Source organism: Melopsittacus undulatus, chromosome 3 (genome assembly GCF_012275295.1).
Source record: "Melopsittacus undulatus isolate bMelUnd1 chromosome 3, bMelUnd1.mat.Z, whole genome shotgun sequence".
NCBI classification, from domain to species: domain Eukaryota; kingdom Metazoa; phylum Chordata; class Aves; order Psittaciformes; family Psittaculidae; genus Melopsittacus; species Melopsittacus undulatus.
Window position 1 is genome coordinate 33,912,367 of NC_047529.1, and position 14,920 is coordinate 33,927,286.

The 14,920-nt window shown below is 40.8% G+C and overlaps 1 protein-coding gene across 4 annotated transcripts in view; it reads right to left on the reverse strand.

Annotated features, from left to right (window-relative positions):
* ERICH1 (glutamate rich 1) overlaps positions 1-14,554 on the reverse strand; it is a 99,771-nt gene extending 85,217 nt beyond the window's left edge. For all 4 annotated transcript variants that reach the window (XR_004549502.1, XR_004549501.1, XR_004549500.1 and 1 more), the window contains exon 1: positions 14,471-14,554. Coding sequence is in view for 1 of the 4 variants with exons in the window: in XM_034061127.1 (XP_033917018.1) it covers positions 14,471-14,492 (22 nt within the window). In the remaining 3 variants the exon portion in view is untranslated. The remainder of the gene's footprint in view (positions 1-14,470) is intronic.
* Between the last annotated feature and the right edge of the window lie 366 nt (positions 14,555-14,920).

Here is a 14,920-nt window from a genome sequence, read left to right on the forward strand (position 1 = left end):
GAAAATGGTGCTTAACCTGATGGCTTTGGCACTATGTGGCATTAGAAATTAATCCATCTGATAAAAATCTGCTCAAAGCCTTAAAAATAACTACCTCTTGACAGGAGATTAGCAGCGAAGCAAATTCAAGGAAAAAGATCAACCATCAGAGATATATCTAAGCTATAAGATTTCCAAAGTGGAACAAGATTTGCTCTCACCATACCTGCAGTACAGCCAAATACATATGGTTATTTGCCGCTGTTATTTTCCAGTCGACATAACCAATGGAGAATCTGTGCAGATCCATGTGGGCTTTCAAGAGACCACTCTGGGAACACTTTTCCAAGCAGACTGATGTTTCAAAACAATCATGCACAATTGAGACACGTTTTTAAAAAAACCTCAAGAAAAGGTGAGGGAGACCACAAAAGAATGAGGGATACACTATCTGGAGTCAGAAGCAATGAAAATTGCCACGTGTAGATACTGCATTAATGCAACAAGGTACAAGGCAGCAAATTTAATATATTTTACTGGATATGTTTTAGAGGGCATTCTTGAAAATTGTATTCACATATTACAAGGCCTGGTGTTCCAGTCCGGAAGAGAAAGAATACTTTGAGGGGAATTATCTCTGGAACATTGCCTTGAACCAAACAGGAAAGCAGTGAACAGCAGTAAGAAGCAAATTACAAGGGGTTGCACAGACTACTGCAGATACATCTCTCCTCTTAGAACAAAGTAGCCTTTGGAACTAACAGATGGGAACCTGGAAGTGAGAGAGGAAAGCAGATAAATTAAGCTGTTTAGGGGCCAGGGATGGCAGTGATGTGAATGCAGCTGAAAGCAACACAGAATGTTTATTAGCATTAGTTCTGCATTGCTTTCAACTGTTCTTACTTCCCTATAAAATCTGAGACAGCAGATGGTAATCCAGCAAGTTTTATAGGGCAAGAATTCATGAAAGGAAAACTTCAGTTCACTCAAAATACTGTGAGTCTTTAAAAACTACCACCACAGCTTATCGTGTCTCTATCTCTCTGAGGTTTAATTGATAGCTCATTACTCCCAACCTACTAAAGACTAAAAGTGTTTTCCAAGTTCTTCTTCAATGTGACGAAAAGTTTCCTCATAGCTATACATTACTGAAGGAAGACATGGCTCCGAACGCCCAGTAACATGTGACAACTGGAGGAAGCTCTAAGCCTCTGGGTTAGATGAGATGGCCCATGGACCACCATGTTTTGGAGTTCTGTGTTATCATAGCAGACTTAGTTCATATTTTAGTTCCAAGTAATGTGGATTCTTCATTGCTGATGTCTCCAGAGTCCAACCACAAGTACAAATAAAGCTGTAAAGAACATCTTGCCACATTAAATGTTTTTTTTTTCACATCCAGGAATTTGACGGCCTTCAATACAATGGTAGATTATTTCCATTGAAAACAAGACACTGAAGGTGGGTGAAGGCAAGAGAAGCATTAGACTTTTTATAATCATCACCTAAGAATGACTTTGTGTTCTGAATCTACCTGGATTTGATAGATATCAGACTGTGTGTACACATCTATGTGGGTGGTGGGGGACAAGAGTTGTGCATTCTATACCAGTTTTGTGGAATAGATGGAAAACAGTTCAAGATTATACAAAGGAAACTTCACAGCGTTAGAGCTAGGCATATGGCCAAAAGGACGTACTGCACAGTAATAATATTAATATTAACCTGGCCCAAATCCTGAAGGTTTAAAGACAATCTTTGCTTTTTTGCTGTAAGGGAAAACCAGGCTCCAGCAACACTGTCTCCATTAATAAGGTTATGAAGATTAAAGATAGAAATATAACCTTATAGACTGTTTTGTTTTTTTTTAGCCTTGTGGGTTTGGGCGGTCTCCATACTTAGGGGGACAAGCAAACGTTCCTAAATGGAGATTACTAAAATGGAGGTGACTAGAGATGAAATCCTGCATTTAAGCAGTCATGAGAGACTGAGCCACTAGTGTGATGGAGATCACATACTGTAACAGTGTGATCCAAGACCCTATTTGGCTAAGTATTTTTTTAAACTGAGACAAGAAAATGAGCAACATTCATACATGAATCTAAACAGATCTCACAAAACCCTCTGTACAGCCTTAAGCTGGCTGTGTACAAACCAACTGAACTCAAACCTAAAGCAGACACAGATAAGAGCTTTTACAATAGCCAACAAGGCATAGAACAGCAAGGAAAGCTTGGGTTGTTCAGTGCAAGCAAACAAACGCCAAAAGAATCTTAAGCAAGTAGTAAAAAGAGTTATGTAGCTTAAGGGCAAGATTACATTAGACCATGACACAAAAATATTAGAAACTAATGGTGAATGAGAATTTCCAATCTCAACACACTGATGAGCACTTAGAAGTATTGTAACATTCTTCTACTAAACTAACAGGAAAAAGCAAAACACTGTAGAGAAGAGCTCTAACTCCTATGAACACTGCAGGGGTGACACCAAACAGAAAGGACTAAAACCAACTACATTGAAGACTGCTTTTAATACTATATTATTTGTAGATCACTCCAGGGTTCCTTACATTTGGTTACTGACATGTATACAAAGCCAGAGATCAGATGTACGTGATCATACTGGATACTTTTATTTGTTAAAAAAAGACAAAAAGTTATCTTAGTTACAACAAAGGTCACCAGGGAAAGTTTTCCTAAAATAATTGTGGATCTGTTATAAAAAGCATATTTTCTACATGCATTCATTGTATGAATGATATATTTAGGCCACTGTATGACAAATGTAAACCATCAAGAAGTTAAACCTAGCAAAAAGGAGTAAACACATGTCAAACAATATCAGGGGAATTGACTTTCATTAGGTACACTAAGGGGGACAAGACAGATATTCATAAAGGAAAAAGTTGTAAGTTATACCCACTGCACGGCTGTTGCTTTTTTAAAAGCTATAAAAACCACACAATCCCAGAATCCCAAGGGTTGGAAGGGACGTCAAAAGATCATCCAGTCCAACCTCTCTGCAAGAGCAGGGTAACCTAGAGTACATCACACAGGAACTTGTCCAGGCGGGCCTTGAATATCTCCAACGTAGTAGACTCCACAACCTCCCTGGGCAACCTGTTCCAGTGCTGTCACTCTCACAGTAAAGAAGTTCTTCCTGATGTTCACATGGAACCTCCTCTGCTCCAGTTTACACCCATTGCCCCATGTCCTATCACTGAAAAACACCTAGCTCCATCATCCTGACACTCACCCTTTACATATTTGTAGACATTGATGAGGTCACCCCTCAGTCTCCTCTTCTCCAAGCTGAAGATCTTAGTGCATTAACCAAGACCTTAAGCTTCGCTTTCTGCTTCAGCAGTTCCTAAGGCACAGTCACATGTAAGGACAATTCATAAAAATGTGTAACATGACCCATTTAGAGCATTAGGAAAATATTTTCATAGTATCATCACTGAATGGTTTGGGTTGGAAGGAACCTTAAAGATCACTGTGTTCCAACCCCCATGCCACAGGAGGGGTTGGTATGGGACACCTTCCAAGAGACTGGGTTGCTCAAAGCCCCATCCAACCTGGCCTTGAACACTGCCAGGGATGGGGCACCTACTGCTTCTCTGGGCAACCTGTGCCAGTGCCTCACCAGCCTCACAGGAAAGAGCTTCATCCTAATATCTAATCTAAATCTACACTCTTCCAGTTTAAAGCCATTCCTCCTTGTCCTATCCCTACATGCCCTTGTAAAAAGTCCATCTCCAGCTTTCCTGTAGTCCCCTTTTAGGTACTGAAAGGCCACTCTAAAGTCTTCCTGGAGCCTTCTCTTCTCCAGGCTTATCAACCCTCACTCTCTCAGCCTGTTCTCATAGGAGAGATGCTCCAGCCCTCAGCTGTAGCTCAGCTTCCTCAGAGAACCCCACTGACATCAAATTTCCCACTTAATAAAAGGAAGTGTAATTTGGCTTATAGTAGTGGCAAATAACACAGTTTTAAGAGCCAACAGCGGATAATTTTAATTTGTAGAGCACTTGTGCATTCATTCAAATAGATTTATATTTAAACACATGAACTTTCCTCACAGCATTATCAAGAGCCTACGCCATTTTATAGTGAAGTAAGTGGGTACTTGCATAGTTTCAAAAAAAGTCCACTGAGGTCTTATGTCTGAGATGTAGAGGGCTGTAAACACAAGATGAAGAGACTAGCTGGCATATTTCTGTAGCTGGAATAGAATATGTCATTTGGAAGGGACCTACAATGGTCATTTAGTCCAACTGCCTAAAGGAGAAAAAATCCAGACCTACAAACATGAAATGCCTACATATTCTAGTCTTGTCTTCTAAGTTTTTTATTTAATTTCAGAAGTGAAACAATTTTACTTTCCAGCTGAAAGTATGCAACACTATGAAAATATCCAGCCTGTATGTAATTGAAAGCACTAAATGTTCCTACTGTGCAGTGAATTGAAGCAACACCAGAAGATGTATCTTTCCAGGAATTCCTCAGCAACAGAAAATAATCAGTATTTTCAGAAATGAGGACAAGTTACAATAGGTACAAAGTAGTTCCGTAGGTAATTCTTGACAACTCACGTGTGGAAATAGTGAAGTACAAATACATCAGAAAAACTGAAAAAGCACCAGGTCTCTACTGTCTGACACACTATAAACAAAGCAAAGTATAACTCCAAGAAACAGAGTGCAGAACACATGCTGGCTTGTGATACAAATTGTGAATATCAAGAATATTTCTACTACAATTTTCTGAGAAGATTAAAGAGCCTCTTTTAAACAAATGCTCTGTTTGGCATCTCTGTATTAAATTGACACCACTGACTTTCTTATGTACATAAGCAGACTACCCACAAACACACACATATCAACATTGGAACAGCAAGACAGATTTATAAAGGGTCTCCTGGAGTTGACAGCATGACTTAAACTCGGTTAATACCACAGACTATAAGAAAAGCATGTTGAATAACTAAACAAAGTTCTGAACAACATCAGAAGTGTTCCTGTCCAGCTGAGTGTAGGAGGCAACAGTTTCCTCAAAAGCACTTCTGTGGAGAGCACTTTGCTCGTATTTCTGGCTACTTGCCATGCATACTGTAAGCACCCCCACCACATTTCTCAATTGGTTGCCTTCTGCCTACTCAGATCCAACTTGGGCAGCAGCAAGAATAAAAATCAGTGGCATCAAGAGCACTGAACACATTAGAACTCTGTGAAGCTTGCACATTGCCCTACTTGGTCTCTCTCTCCTACAAACAGAAGTTTTCTAAAAAGGGAAGAGTCAGGAATTTCTTCTGAAACCATTCCATGTATAAAATGTGTTAATACACTATTTCTGCTTAAGCAGAAGAAAAGAGCACAGCAGAACAGAAGAGGATGGAAAGAGCAGACAGAATGATAATCCACATGCAGAACATATGGACAAGGTTTCATTAAAATGTTCAGTTCATCTGTGCTAGTGCAGAATTACTCTCTGATATTCAAAAGGGTTTAAATCCTTGAAGTCTCTTTTCTCATGAAAGTATTACATCTCCTACAGAGGCCATGAAAGTTGGTCATCACAGAATGGTTAAGCTTGGAAGGGACCTCTGGACATCATTTACTCCATTAGTGCAGAGTAAGCTCAACTAGACCAGATTGCCTAGGGCCTTAGCTAGTTGGGCATTACAATTTCACTGCCTGGATAATCTCTCTTAACCACAGATGGGCAGTCAACTCTTGACCAGAGATGCTCAAGGGGACCACTTGAAAAACGGTGGCTCTTGAAAGAGAGAGACCTGGATTTCATTAGGACGCAAAGCAACAGGGTGTAAAAGCATTTTAAGAGACTGCTACATACAGAGAATGTTAGCCAGACTGCCATTTTTACCATCTAGCAGGTGGAAGACTGATGGTAACTTCTGGCTAGGAGCTACTATCCATTCCCTTAAGCTGTTCCCCAGAAACATACTTGCCCTTTAACCATACAGGGAACAATTTCTTGTTTTAGGTCTTCTGGATTCTTTCTGAAGGAGCTGTTCAGCGGGCCAAACTGATGAACAAAGGTCTTTGCTCTGCATTTTTTTTGTCTAATACACAGTGAATCTGTGTATAGCTCCATAAGACTCAAAAAAGACAAAGGCACTTAGTTTATATTGCAGAAACTAGGGGCACAATTCAGGTAGCAGTTATGATGCTTAATTGTAAGCACACGCTAAGCATTATACTCTGTTTTTACACATCAAACAGTCCTTCAGAGACCTAGCGTATTCAAGGCACCAGTTCTGCCAAGCAGTCACCTTGTGTCCAAGATGTACTCAACACAGATGATACTGCAACGCATATAAGCCCCCATTATAGTCAAAGGAAATCAGTACATTTATTAATCTTGACCCAAACTTCATAATAAAAGCTACACAAGCATTGCTCCCCAACAAAAACAAAACCTCCAATTACCAACCCCCACAGCCAAAACCACACTAGCAAAACAAAAAAGATGTAGCTGAAAGCTCAAAAGACCCCAGAACCATTGTTAAAAGTGGCAGAGACCAGAAGCTCAGATTAAGTCAAGAGTATGTGTATATGCACATCACATACATGTTTTAGCACTGAGGGCAGTGACTAGCTTTTTAAACAAGAATCTTTGAGTAGAGATCACTTAACTGCAGGGAAGATTCCAAGACTTGGAATATCAGTTCAACAGCTACTAACAGATTAAAAATCAAAGGGAAAACAGAGGAATTAACTAGAACAAGGCATTCTACAGCAGCTGAACAGAGTATCATTTTCCCAGTCCTCCTTTCCAAAAATGTTCAAGCTGCACAAAGATATGAGAAAAAGAAACAGCATGCAGTGACATGCAGTTACATCCTGTATAGCCTGACAGTTCACATCCTAAGTGTGTATCTTATATTTAAGAAAAGATGGTTCAAATCAGAAGAAAGGAAATGGAAACATAATTTTTCTGCTACCAGTGAGGTCAGCTTTGCCAAGAGTGACATACTTCCATTCTGCCATAGATAATGAGTAAACTGAAGCAAAACACTGTCACGGGAATAACAAAATCTCTCCAAAAGTGGGGAGAAATGTGAAATATGCAGAATTCTAGCTGTGGTGAAAGTACAGTTTCATATAAATAGGAATGGGAAGCCTCCAATTTTACAGTATTCTGCTTTGTGCTCACAGTCTGCAGGCAATCCTTATCTTGCATTGAAGTGATGGTAACAGGCTCTTAGTAGAGTAGCTAAAAGACAAAATGGGATATAAGTAATGACATAAAATTCAGGCTGAAGCTGACTATCTATTGGAAGAGGCACTTGTAACCAAACACAGAAGCTAAAATCTTACAAGATCTTGTGTTTGGTCAAAGAAGATGACATTCTGCAAATTATCTGCATCTTCAGTTTTCACACTTCAGACTTAACTGAATATATCTGCGTATTTATAGTCCTTGCTTCCAAAGAGCACTGTTATTCTCTTAAATTCTTTCTTGATGAAGATACCAAGTAATTTTTCAGCTTCAGATTTCAGAGTGGAATTCACTTGCACCTTAAGGTCAGAAAAAACACTAGGCTATCTTGTCTGAATGACTGGAAGAAGTAATTTTACACACCTACCCAAACTGAGACCTAACAACTTGGGTCTTAATAGTTTAAATTTATTTCAAAAGACTGAAGATCCTTTAGGAAGTGGAGGAACTCAACAGCTCACATAATTTTTCCCCCCCCAGTGCTTAATTACCTTTATCATAACACACGCACACGATATGTTTATTACTCACATTTGCAAAGCTTGAGGCTTTTTTGGTCTTGGTTGTTCTTCTGCCTCTCCCTACTCTATTAAGGAGTCTTCTATTACATAGTAATTTGATTCCTGTGAATATCTCTCTACAGGTTAGAAACTGATTCTGGAGAGTGTCTTGGTCTGGAAGGCACAATCTCTCAGCCTCATATACCTTACTTTTAACTATCTGCCTTTTCAGAGAAAGCACTTTTTGAACAAAGCCTGTTTGTCCCATTTCCCGTGCAAGCTATTATCATCTGGGTCAGCAGATGTCAAGGAGGGTGGGTTGCCTGGTTTTCTTATTTTTGGAACTACAAAACTATGGAATTAAGACTGAGTAAGAATGCCATAGTGAAATACTGATATCACAAATTATTATTTTTAACTTGACTAGCTCCTTACACAATCTTTCAGTTCTACTAGCCTCATAAGACTCGAATGTCAGCTTAAAGGGAAAAAATTGTACAGTTTTTGACATAATTTCTACATACAAGGTGGGAATGGTCATCTTTTCCAGTTTACAACCAATCTTACTGACATTCCACGCAACATATATTGTTTTATTCTTAACTACTAAAGCTATTATTACATATTTAGTGGGATAAAGGAGAACCCACATGTACTCTTTGGGAATAGAACAATAGAAAGATTTACCTGTATTCAAGGTCACATGAATTCTGTGCTTGAAATATTAGCTATCAGCTGTCTGCATCTCAGTATGGTTGCTAACCAGTACAGGGAGCTGCACAAGAAGCTCAGATGCTACTGTTTCACATCTAATGTGTAATACTAGCTTTGCAATATCAAGTTTTGTCTTAAGACCTCTGACATTCTCAGTGATACAGCATCTATTAGTGTTCCATGTACCATTAGACAGTAAAAATCAGATGCTAATTGCCTACATTTTACTCCTGTCATTCTTCATTACAGCTGGAGAACCACATAGCATAAAAACACACCAGTTTTCTGCTCTAATATAGTAGTCCATAAAACATTGCTCCATTTATCTTTCCAACTAGCACTGATTTTTAAAACATATGGAAAACCACTTTGTTATCCAATACTCAGTAATATACCATCCTCTAACCTTTGAGGCAACTTTTGAACAAGAGCAACTTAAAGATATAGCACATGCTTGTAGGGTAGAAAGGAAGGACAGGAAAATAATACAGTGATTACATACCCACATTTATGTAGTTACCTAAATTAAGGAGTGAATGGCAATGGAGAGTGATTTACCACTCAAAGATTGATCTTTGTGCATCCAGGCCGACACAGTTCAGAGCAACTGCAGATAAAAACCAGTATGTTATTCACTACAAAGAGCAGACATTTGTTTTCTCTTCTTAGCTCAGATGAAACTGATTCAGCTTCACCAAGCACCATCTCTGTGTCACACTGCAGCTTCAAATCAGTAAGATTGGTGTTAAATCTGTCAGCAAATTCTGCATGACTTTGTAGTTCAATGAGAATCTGACTAATAGATCATGCCATCCTTTTTTAACAAAGGCTTTAGAGATCTTTCAGTAGGCCACCTTAATTGCAGCCACAAGCTCCCAGACATCTAATAAATTTGACACGACAGAGATGATAAAAAGCTACATAAACATCACAATGAGAATATCAGGATTTTGTTCTAGCTGTTCATAAGAACCCTGTCTGCCTTGTAGAGAAACCTGGGAAAGTGGTGGGAAAACACAGTATCTTCACCATTATTTCAATTTGTATGTGCTGTCCTTCGTTCTAATCATCTTTCACAATACTTCACAATACATTTCTCATACTGCACCATTAGCCTGATCTTACCTAGCATAATTAAACAGATTTCTCTCAAAATATCTAAAGATATCTCACCCACCCTTAGTAAAGAAGCTCAACTTTGCTGAATATTACTATTAATAATTATTATTAATAATTCTGGCTACACAAAGTTGGGCCAGCTGTAAATCATGACTGTAAGAGAATGCTTTTTCCTCTCTTCTGAGACAGATTTTAGGGGGAAGGAAGAAGCTGGGGGGAGCAGCTATGCACTTACAACATCACTGGTCACCAAGGCCAGCTGCCTGCCAGCACTGTTGGAAACTTTCTGTATTTCAGAAAGTTTAAACCTTACTTCAACCTAAAGAACTTTTATCCGGATGCAAACAGCATACAGCTTGAAGTGAACATCAAACTACACCACATACATGGGTAGTAAAGTTAAATGTTAGATGTCAGATGCTGGGGTTAATGTGGAAAAGAGACAAATAGTACTATAATGGCCTAAAACACTGCTATAAGAATAGCTGAAAACAGTTTTAAAAAAGTAATTTGGAGTTCAGATTACTGAAGAGAAAAAAAATCTGGAAACTTTAAAGAGACAGCTTGCTCCCTCTGCTCATATGAAACTAAAATACACTAAAATATAAACTCAATATACCAGAGTTTACAAAACAAACCATGAAGCTGGCAGGGGTAATATCACTGAGCACAGGCAGAAGTTCAACAAGACTATGTGTCATTTAAGTTTTATTTGAAAGGAATCATTGTAAATTCATATTATGTAAAATATAAATACAATTGAATGTCTACATAGCCTTCTTCAGGGACTAAATGTATCATCCTTTGAATGTTTGATCATAACACAATATGTAGCAATTTTTGTAAACATCCCCACATATACATACAATACAAATCAGTATTATACCCAATTTCCCATCATTAAAAAGAACTGTATATTTCAATGAGAGAGAATTCTTCTCATTCTAGTCATAAAGGAAATCTTAACATAAGCCATTAGGCAACCCTCAATAGCAATGCAAACTTCTAGAGAATAGTTTTCAACCTTTTGAACTAAAGGCAAATGAAAACATAAGATACCACACATGCCTACCAGAAATCACAAGCTCTGCTGGCCTCGGCTGGGGTTGAGTTAATTTTCTTCATTGTAGCTAATATGAGAGTTTTGCTGAAAATATGGGATTTTGGATTTGTGCTGGAAACAGTACTGACAGTACAGGGATATTTTAATTACTCCTGAGCAGAGCTTGAACATTGCCAAGGCCTTTCCTACTCCTCACTCAACCCCACCAGGGAGTAGGCTGGGGCTGCTCAATAAGATGGGAGAGAACACAGCCATGACAGCTGACCCAAAATGACTCAAGGGATATTCCATACCCTATGACATCATGCTCAGGATATAAAGACAGGAGGATAAGAAGGAAGAGGGGACATCCAGAGTGATGGTGTTTGTCTTCCCAAGTAACTCTTACGTGTGATGGAGCCCTGCTTTTCTGGAGATGGCTGAACATGTGCCTGACAATGGGAAGCAGTGAGTGAATTCCTTGTTCTGCTTTGCTTGTGTATGTGGTTTTTGCTTTACCCACTAAACCATCTTCCTCAACTCACAAGTTGTCTCAATACTGCCCTTCCTATTCTCTCCCCCAGACCATTGGGGAGAGCAGCTTTGTGGGGTTTAATTGCCATCTAGAGAAAAGAAGGAGACAATCTTAACTTTAGATTGATTGCTCTGAGGCAGACCATAAATTCCAGCAATCTATTGATAAGTTCAAAACTAGTGTTGAGTGAAAGGAATTGCACACTGATTGTTTAAAAAATTAATCCCAAACCAGCACACCAAAATGACACCTCCTTCCCCACCTACAACTTTCAATAAATAACACATACACCTGTTCCTAAAAACATCCTAGTATGCCTCACTGAAAAGCAGGTAAGAATTGCTCCAAAGTGTAATTTCTAAAAAGGAAACAAGTAAAAAACCCAACTCCCTCCCCCTCCCCCCCAAAAAAAAACCCCACAAACCACAACCAAACCAACAAACAAAACAAAAAGCAAATTCCACCTACCCAAAACACAGAACCCCAAAGGCTACACGATGTCAGGCTCCACATATTCAGCTATGTGTAAACATGAGTTACCCTCAGACTTTATAAATACATTGTATCTATCATTTCTTCCTCTTCTTTCATTACCATTGGCCTTTCTTCTTGGTTAGATTTCTCATCCAGGCACAATGTTGAACTGAGCAACAAAAAAGGCCTAATGTTCCCCCACACTTCCCCAAAGGCTTCAATGGCAGAGTCAATTACACTTGGTACCTCTACATTTAATCACAAAGACATCTGTGATTTATTCAACTACAATCCAAATACAATTTATGTCTTTAAACTGATATAAATCTTTCACTACTGAGAGCAACATACACTGTTAATTGCTTGAGGGGTGAGATACCTCTCCCAGAGCAAAGGAAAATAAGTGCTAGGCATCAAATTCCATTTCTAATCAGTATTTCCCTTACTGATAAACATATATGGATGAATGAAAAGACATCCACCCTAAAAACGCTGGAGTTTATCTTTATTTTTCTTTCCAGATAAAGCCTCAAAATGTTTTCCAAAAAACTGAGTTTAAATCCCTCAAAAACCAAATAAAAAAATCAAGGTTCTTGTGTTTTTCTGCAAAAATGAAGCTGTTTAGTATTAGATATATCCATAGATATATCCAAATCAACAAAGCAACAAAACCCTAAAACTAAGGGGTTGCCATCTTATTTCAATCCCTATTACAAGTATAAGCTTCCTGCCTCAGATGAAAACAGCACTCCTCTATGCAATATTCTCACTGTTTAAACCCCTGCTACTGTTGTTACTGATGACTATGAATTGACTCTACTTAATTTCCAGTTTAATCTCTCACATTGGAAGTCCCTGTAGCACCACTAGATCACCCTTCATACAGCATGCTGACTTTTGTATCACTTCTTATCAGCGGTTACAGTCAATAATGTGTCCTACACCCATTCCAGTATCTTAATTCTACCCTTCGGCAGCATTACCTTAGGGCTGTACAAACTTTCAAGAATGAGTACTACAGCCTTAAAAATGGAACTGATGATTTGCAGCTATGAATTCTGAATTCAGCTGTCCTGGAGAGGACAAACATCCTGTCAGTAATGGATATAATGACAACTGCTAGTAACTCTAGCCCTGTTATCAGTTAGAGGTACACGAGCAACTAAAAAGCCCCACAAAACTCAAAAACCTCTGCAGTCTCAGAATGCACCTGCCCAACTCTTTCCTGACAAAGTGCATTTCACTTATCTGCACTGCTGAATGTCTTTCTGCTATTTAGTTTCTCTCCACTAACCACTAAACCCAAGATGTACAAGCTGTTGATCATCCATTTATTCTGTATTATAGCCCAGTTGAGTACAAAAGTGTCACTTGTAAGATCACTTGTAATGAAGACAAAAGTTTATCTTCAGCATCTTTGACCTACTCCTGTCAACAGCAGCAAAGACAATCTTCAAGAGAAGCATCTAAACCTTCTTTTTCAGCTTTTTTTTGTAGACACCTGTCTTTTTGAAAATGTATATAGCTCCACACACTAGAAAGTCAACAATTTCCACCTATGCTATCGGCTACAGGGCCTGACCAATGAGGTTGTAAACTCTTCCAGTTTTCTTACTGCATCCCTGGTGACCACATGGCATCATGTCATTCTTGTATTCCTCACTGTGTTTTCTTCCTAATCTTAAGTCATCACTTCTTAGAGTGGCTGAAGAAAACATGAGTGTTTCCTAACTCTAGACAGTAGACAAAACACAGTCACTCAACATGATAATTTTAACTTTCTCTTCCACCCTACTGAAGCAAGTAGTTCTTTATTTGCTGATTGGTTTTGAACAGTTAGAGTGCTTTGGAGTCTGTTCCCCCTTTCTCAGTTCTAGAGCCACCATTTATTTCCAAATGACTGAACTGACTCAACTCCCCTTCTCCTACAAGACATCAATCTGAAATCCTCTGGTTTTCCTCAAAGGAAGTAAAACTAGAAGGAAAGCAGCTACTCCATCTTATCAGCTCTTACAGTGAAGCTGCATCTAAAACACAGGTAACACTAGTCTGTTTTTATATTTCCTTCAAAACTATCCCTAGTTGCAGTCAGCCAGAACAAACGGCTTCAACTTTAACCCTTGCTGTTAAGTCTCACTCTCACGTTGTTCTCACAGGAAGGAACCGAGTTTCAGGACGCTGGAATAGTTTGGAAACTCAGAAGCCAGCCACAGAGTCACTACAGTAGGCAAACATTCAACTCTCCTACAGCTCAGCCCTACTCAACACCCCTTAAGGATTAAGACATCACTTAAAGAACACTTGTGTTTTTATTATTGCATTCTTATAAAGCTATGTCTTACACAGGCAAACCAAACAGACTGACGTTATGCCTGGATAAAGGGAGAAGGCTTTTCTTTTCAAGCACGGTACCATAGTTATTTCAGAAGTGTGCTAATTCGTTTTCTACAAGCCAAGCTCCGTGCTCACTAACGAGTACACATGCACGCACACACGGAGAAGAGGCACTCATCTTGAGGCACTCTGTAATTAGAGAAGCAGTCATTTACCCTCCCTCCCCACGCCCAAGCAGCAACAGACAGCACAGCAAGACCCCGGGGCCCTGCGAGTCCGTGGGCACCGGACAGCAGCCGCCAGGAGCGCTCAGACACTGAGGCCGCGCCCCTGCTGCCTCCCCCGCCCCTTCCCCAGCTTCACCTCAAGGTCCCTCCCGCGGGGAGGCGGCTCCAGACCCCCGCGGCCGCGCTCCCCACCCGCGGGGAAGTACACACGGTACTACGGTGCGGGCGCTGCAGCTAACCGCCGCCCGGCAGGCTCCCACCGCGCCCGGCAAAGAACACGGCCCGGCCCCGCCAGGTCTCACCTTCTCTCCTGCTCAGGGACATGGCCCCCGCAAGCGGCCCGACCCGGCCCCTACAGCCGAGCGCCCCGAGCTTGCGCTCCTTCCTGCTCACAGCCCAGCCTGTCCGTCACGGCGCCGGCGCCGCGCCATTGGCGGAACGGGCGGCAGGGGCGTGCCCGCGGAGTCGACTGGGACCCGCTTGGCCCCGCCCCTCTCTCGCTCCCTCCCGCCCGCGGTGGCCGGCGCGGTGCCCGCGGGCTCCGGCAGGGGGAGCGCGGCTGCGCAGAGGCCGGCGGGCGGCGGCGGCGCCCCGGCGGGGTGAGTGGCGCCGGGGTGATGCTGGGCGTGCGGCGCTGCTCCCGCCGCCGGTCCCGCTGCCGGCCGGGCGTCTCCTTCACCTGACCCGGCAGCCCCCGCGCACCCCGCGCCAGCCGCGTTAATAATGCACTAGAATGTCAGCGCTGAAAAAGG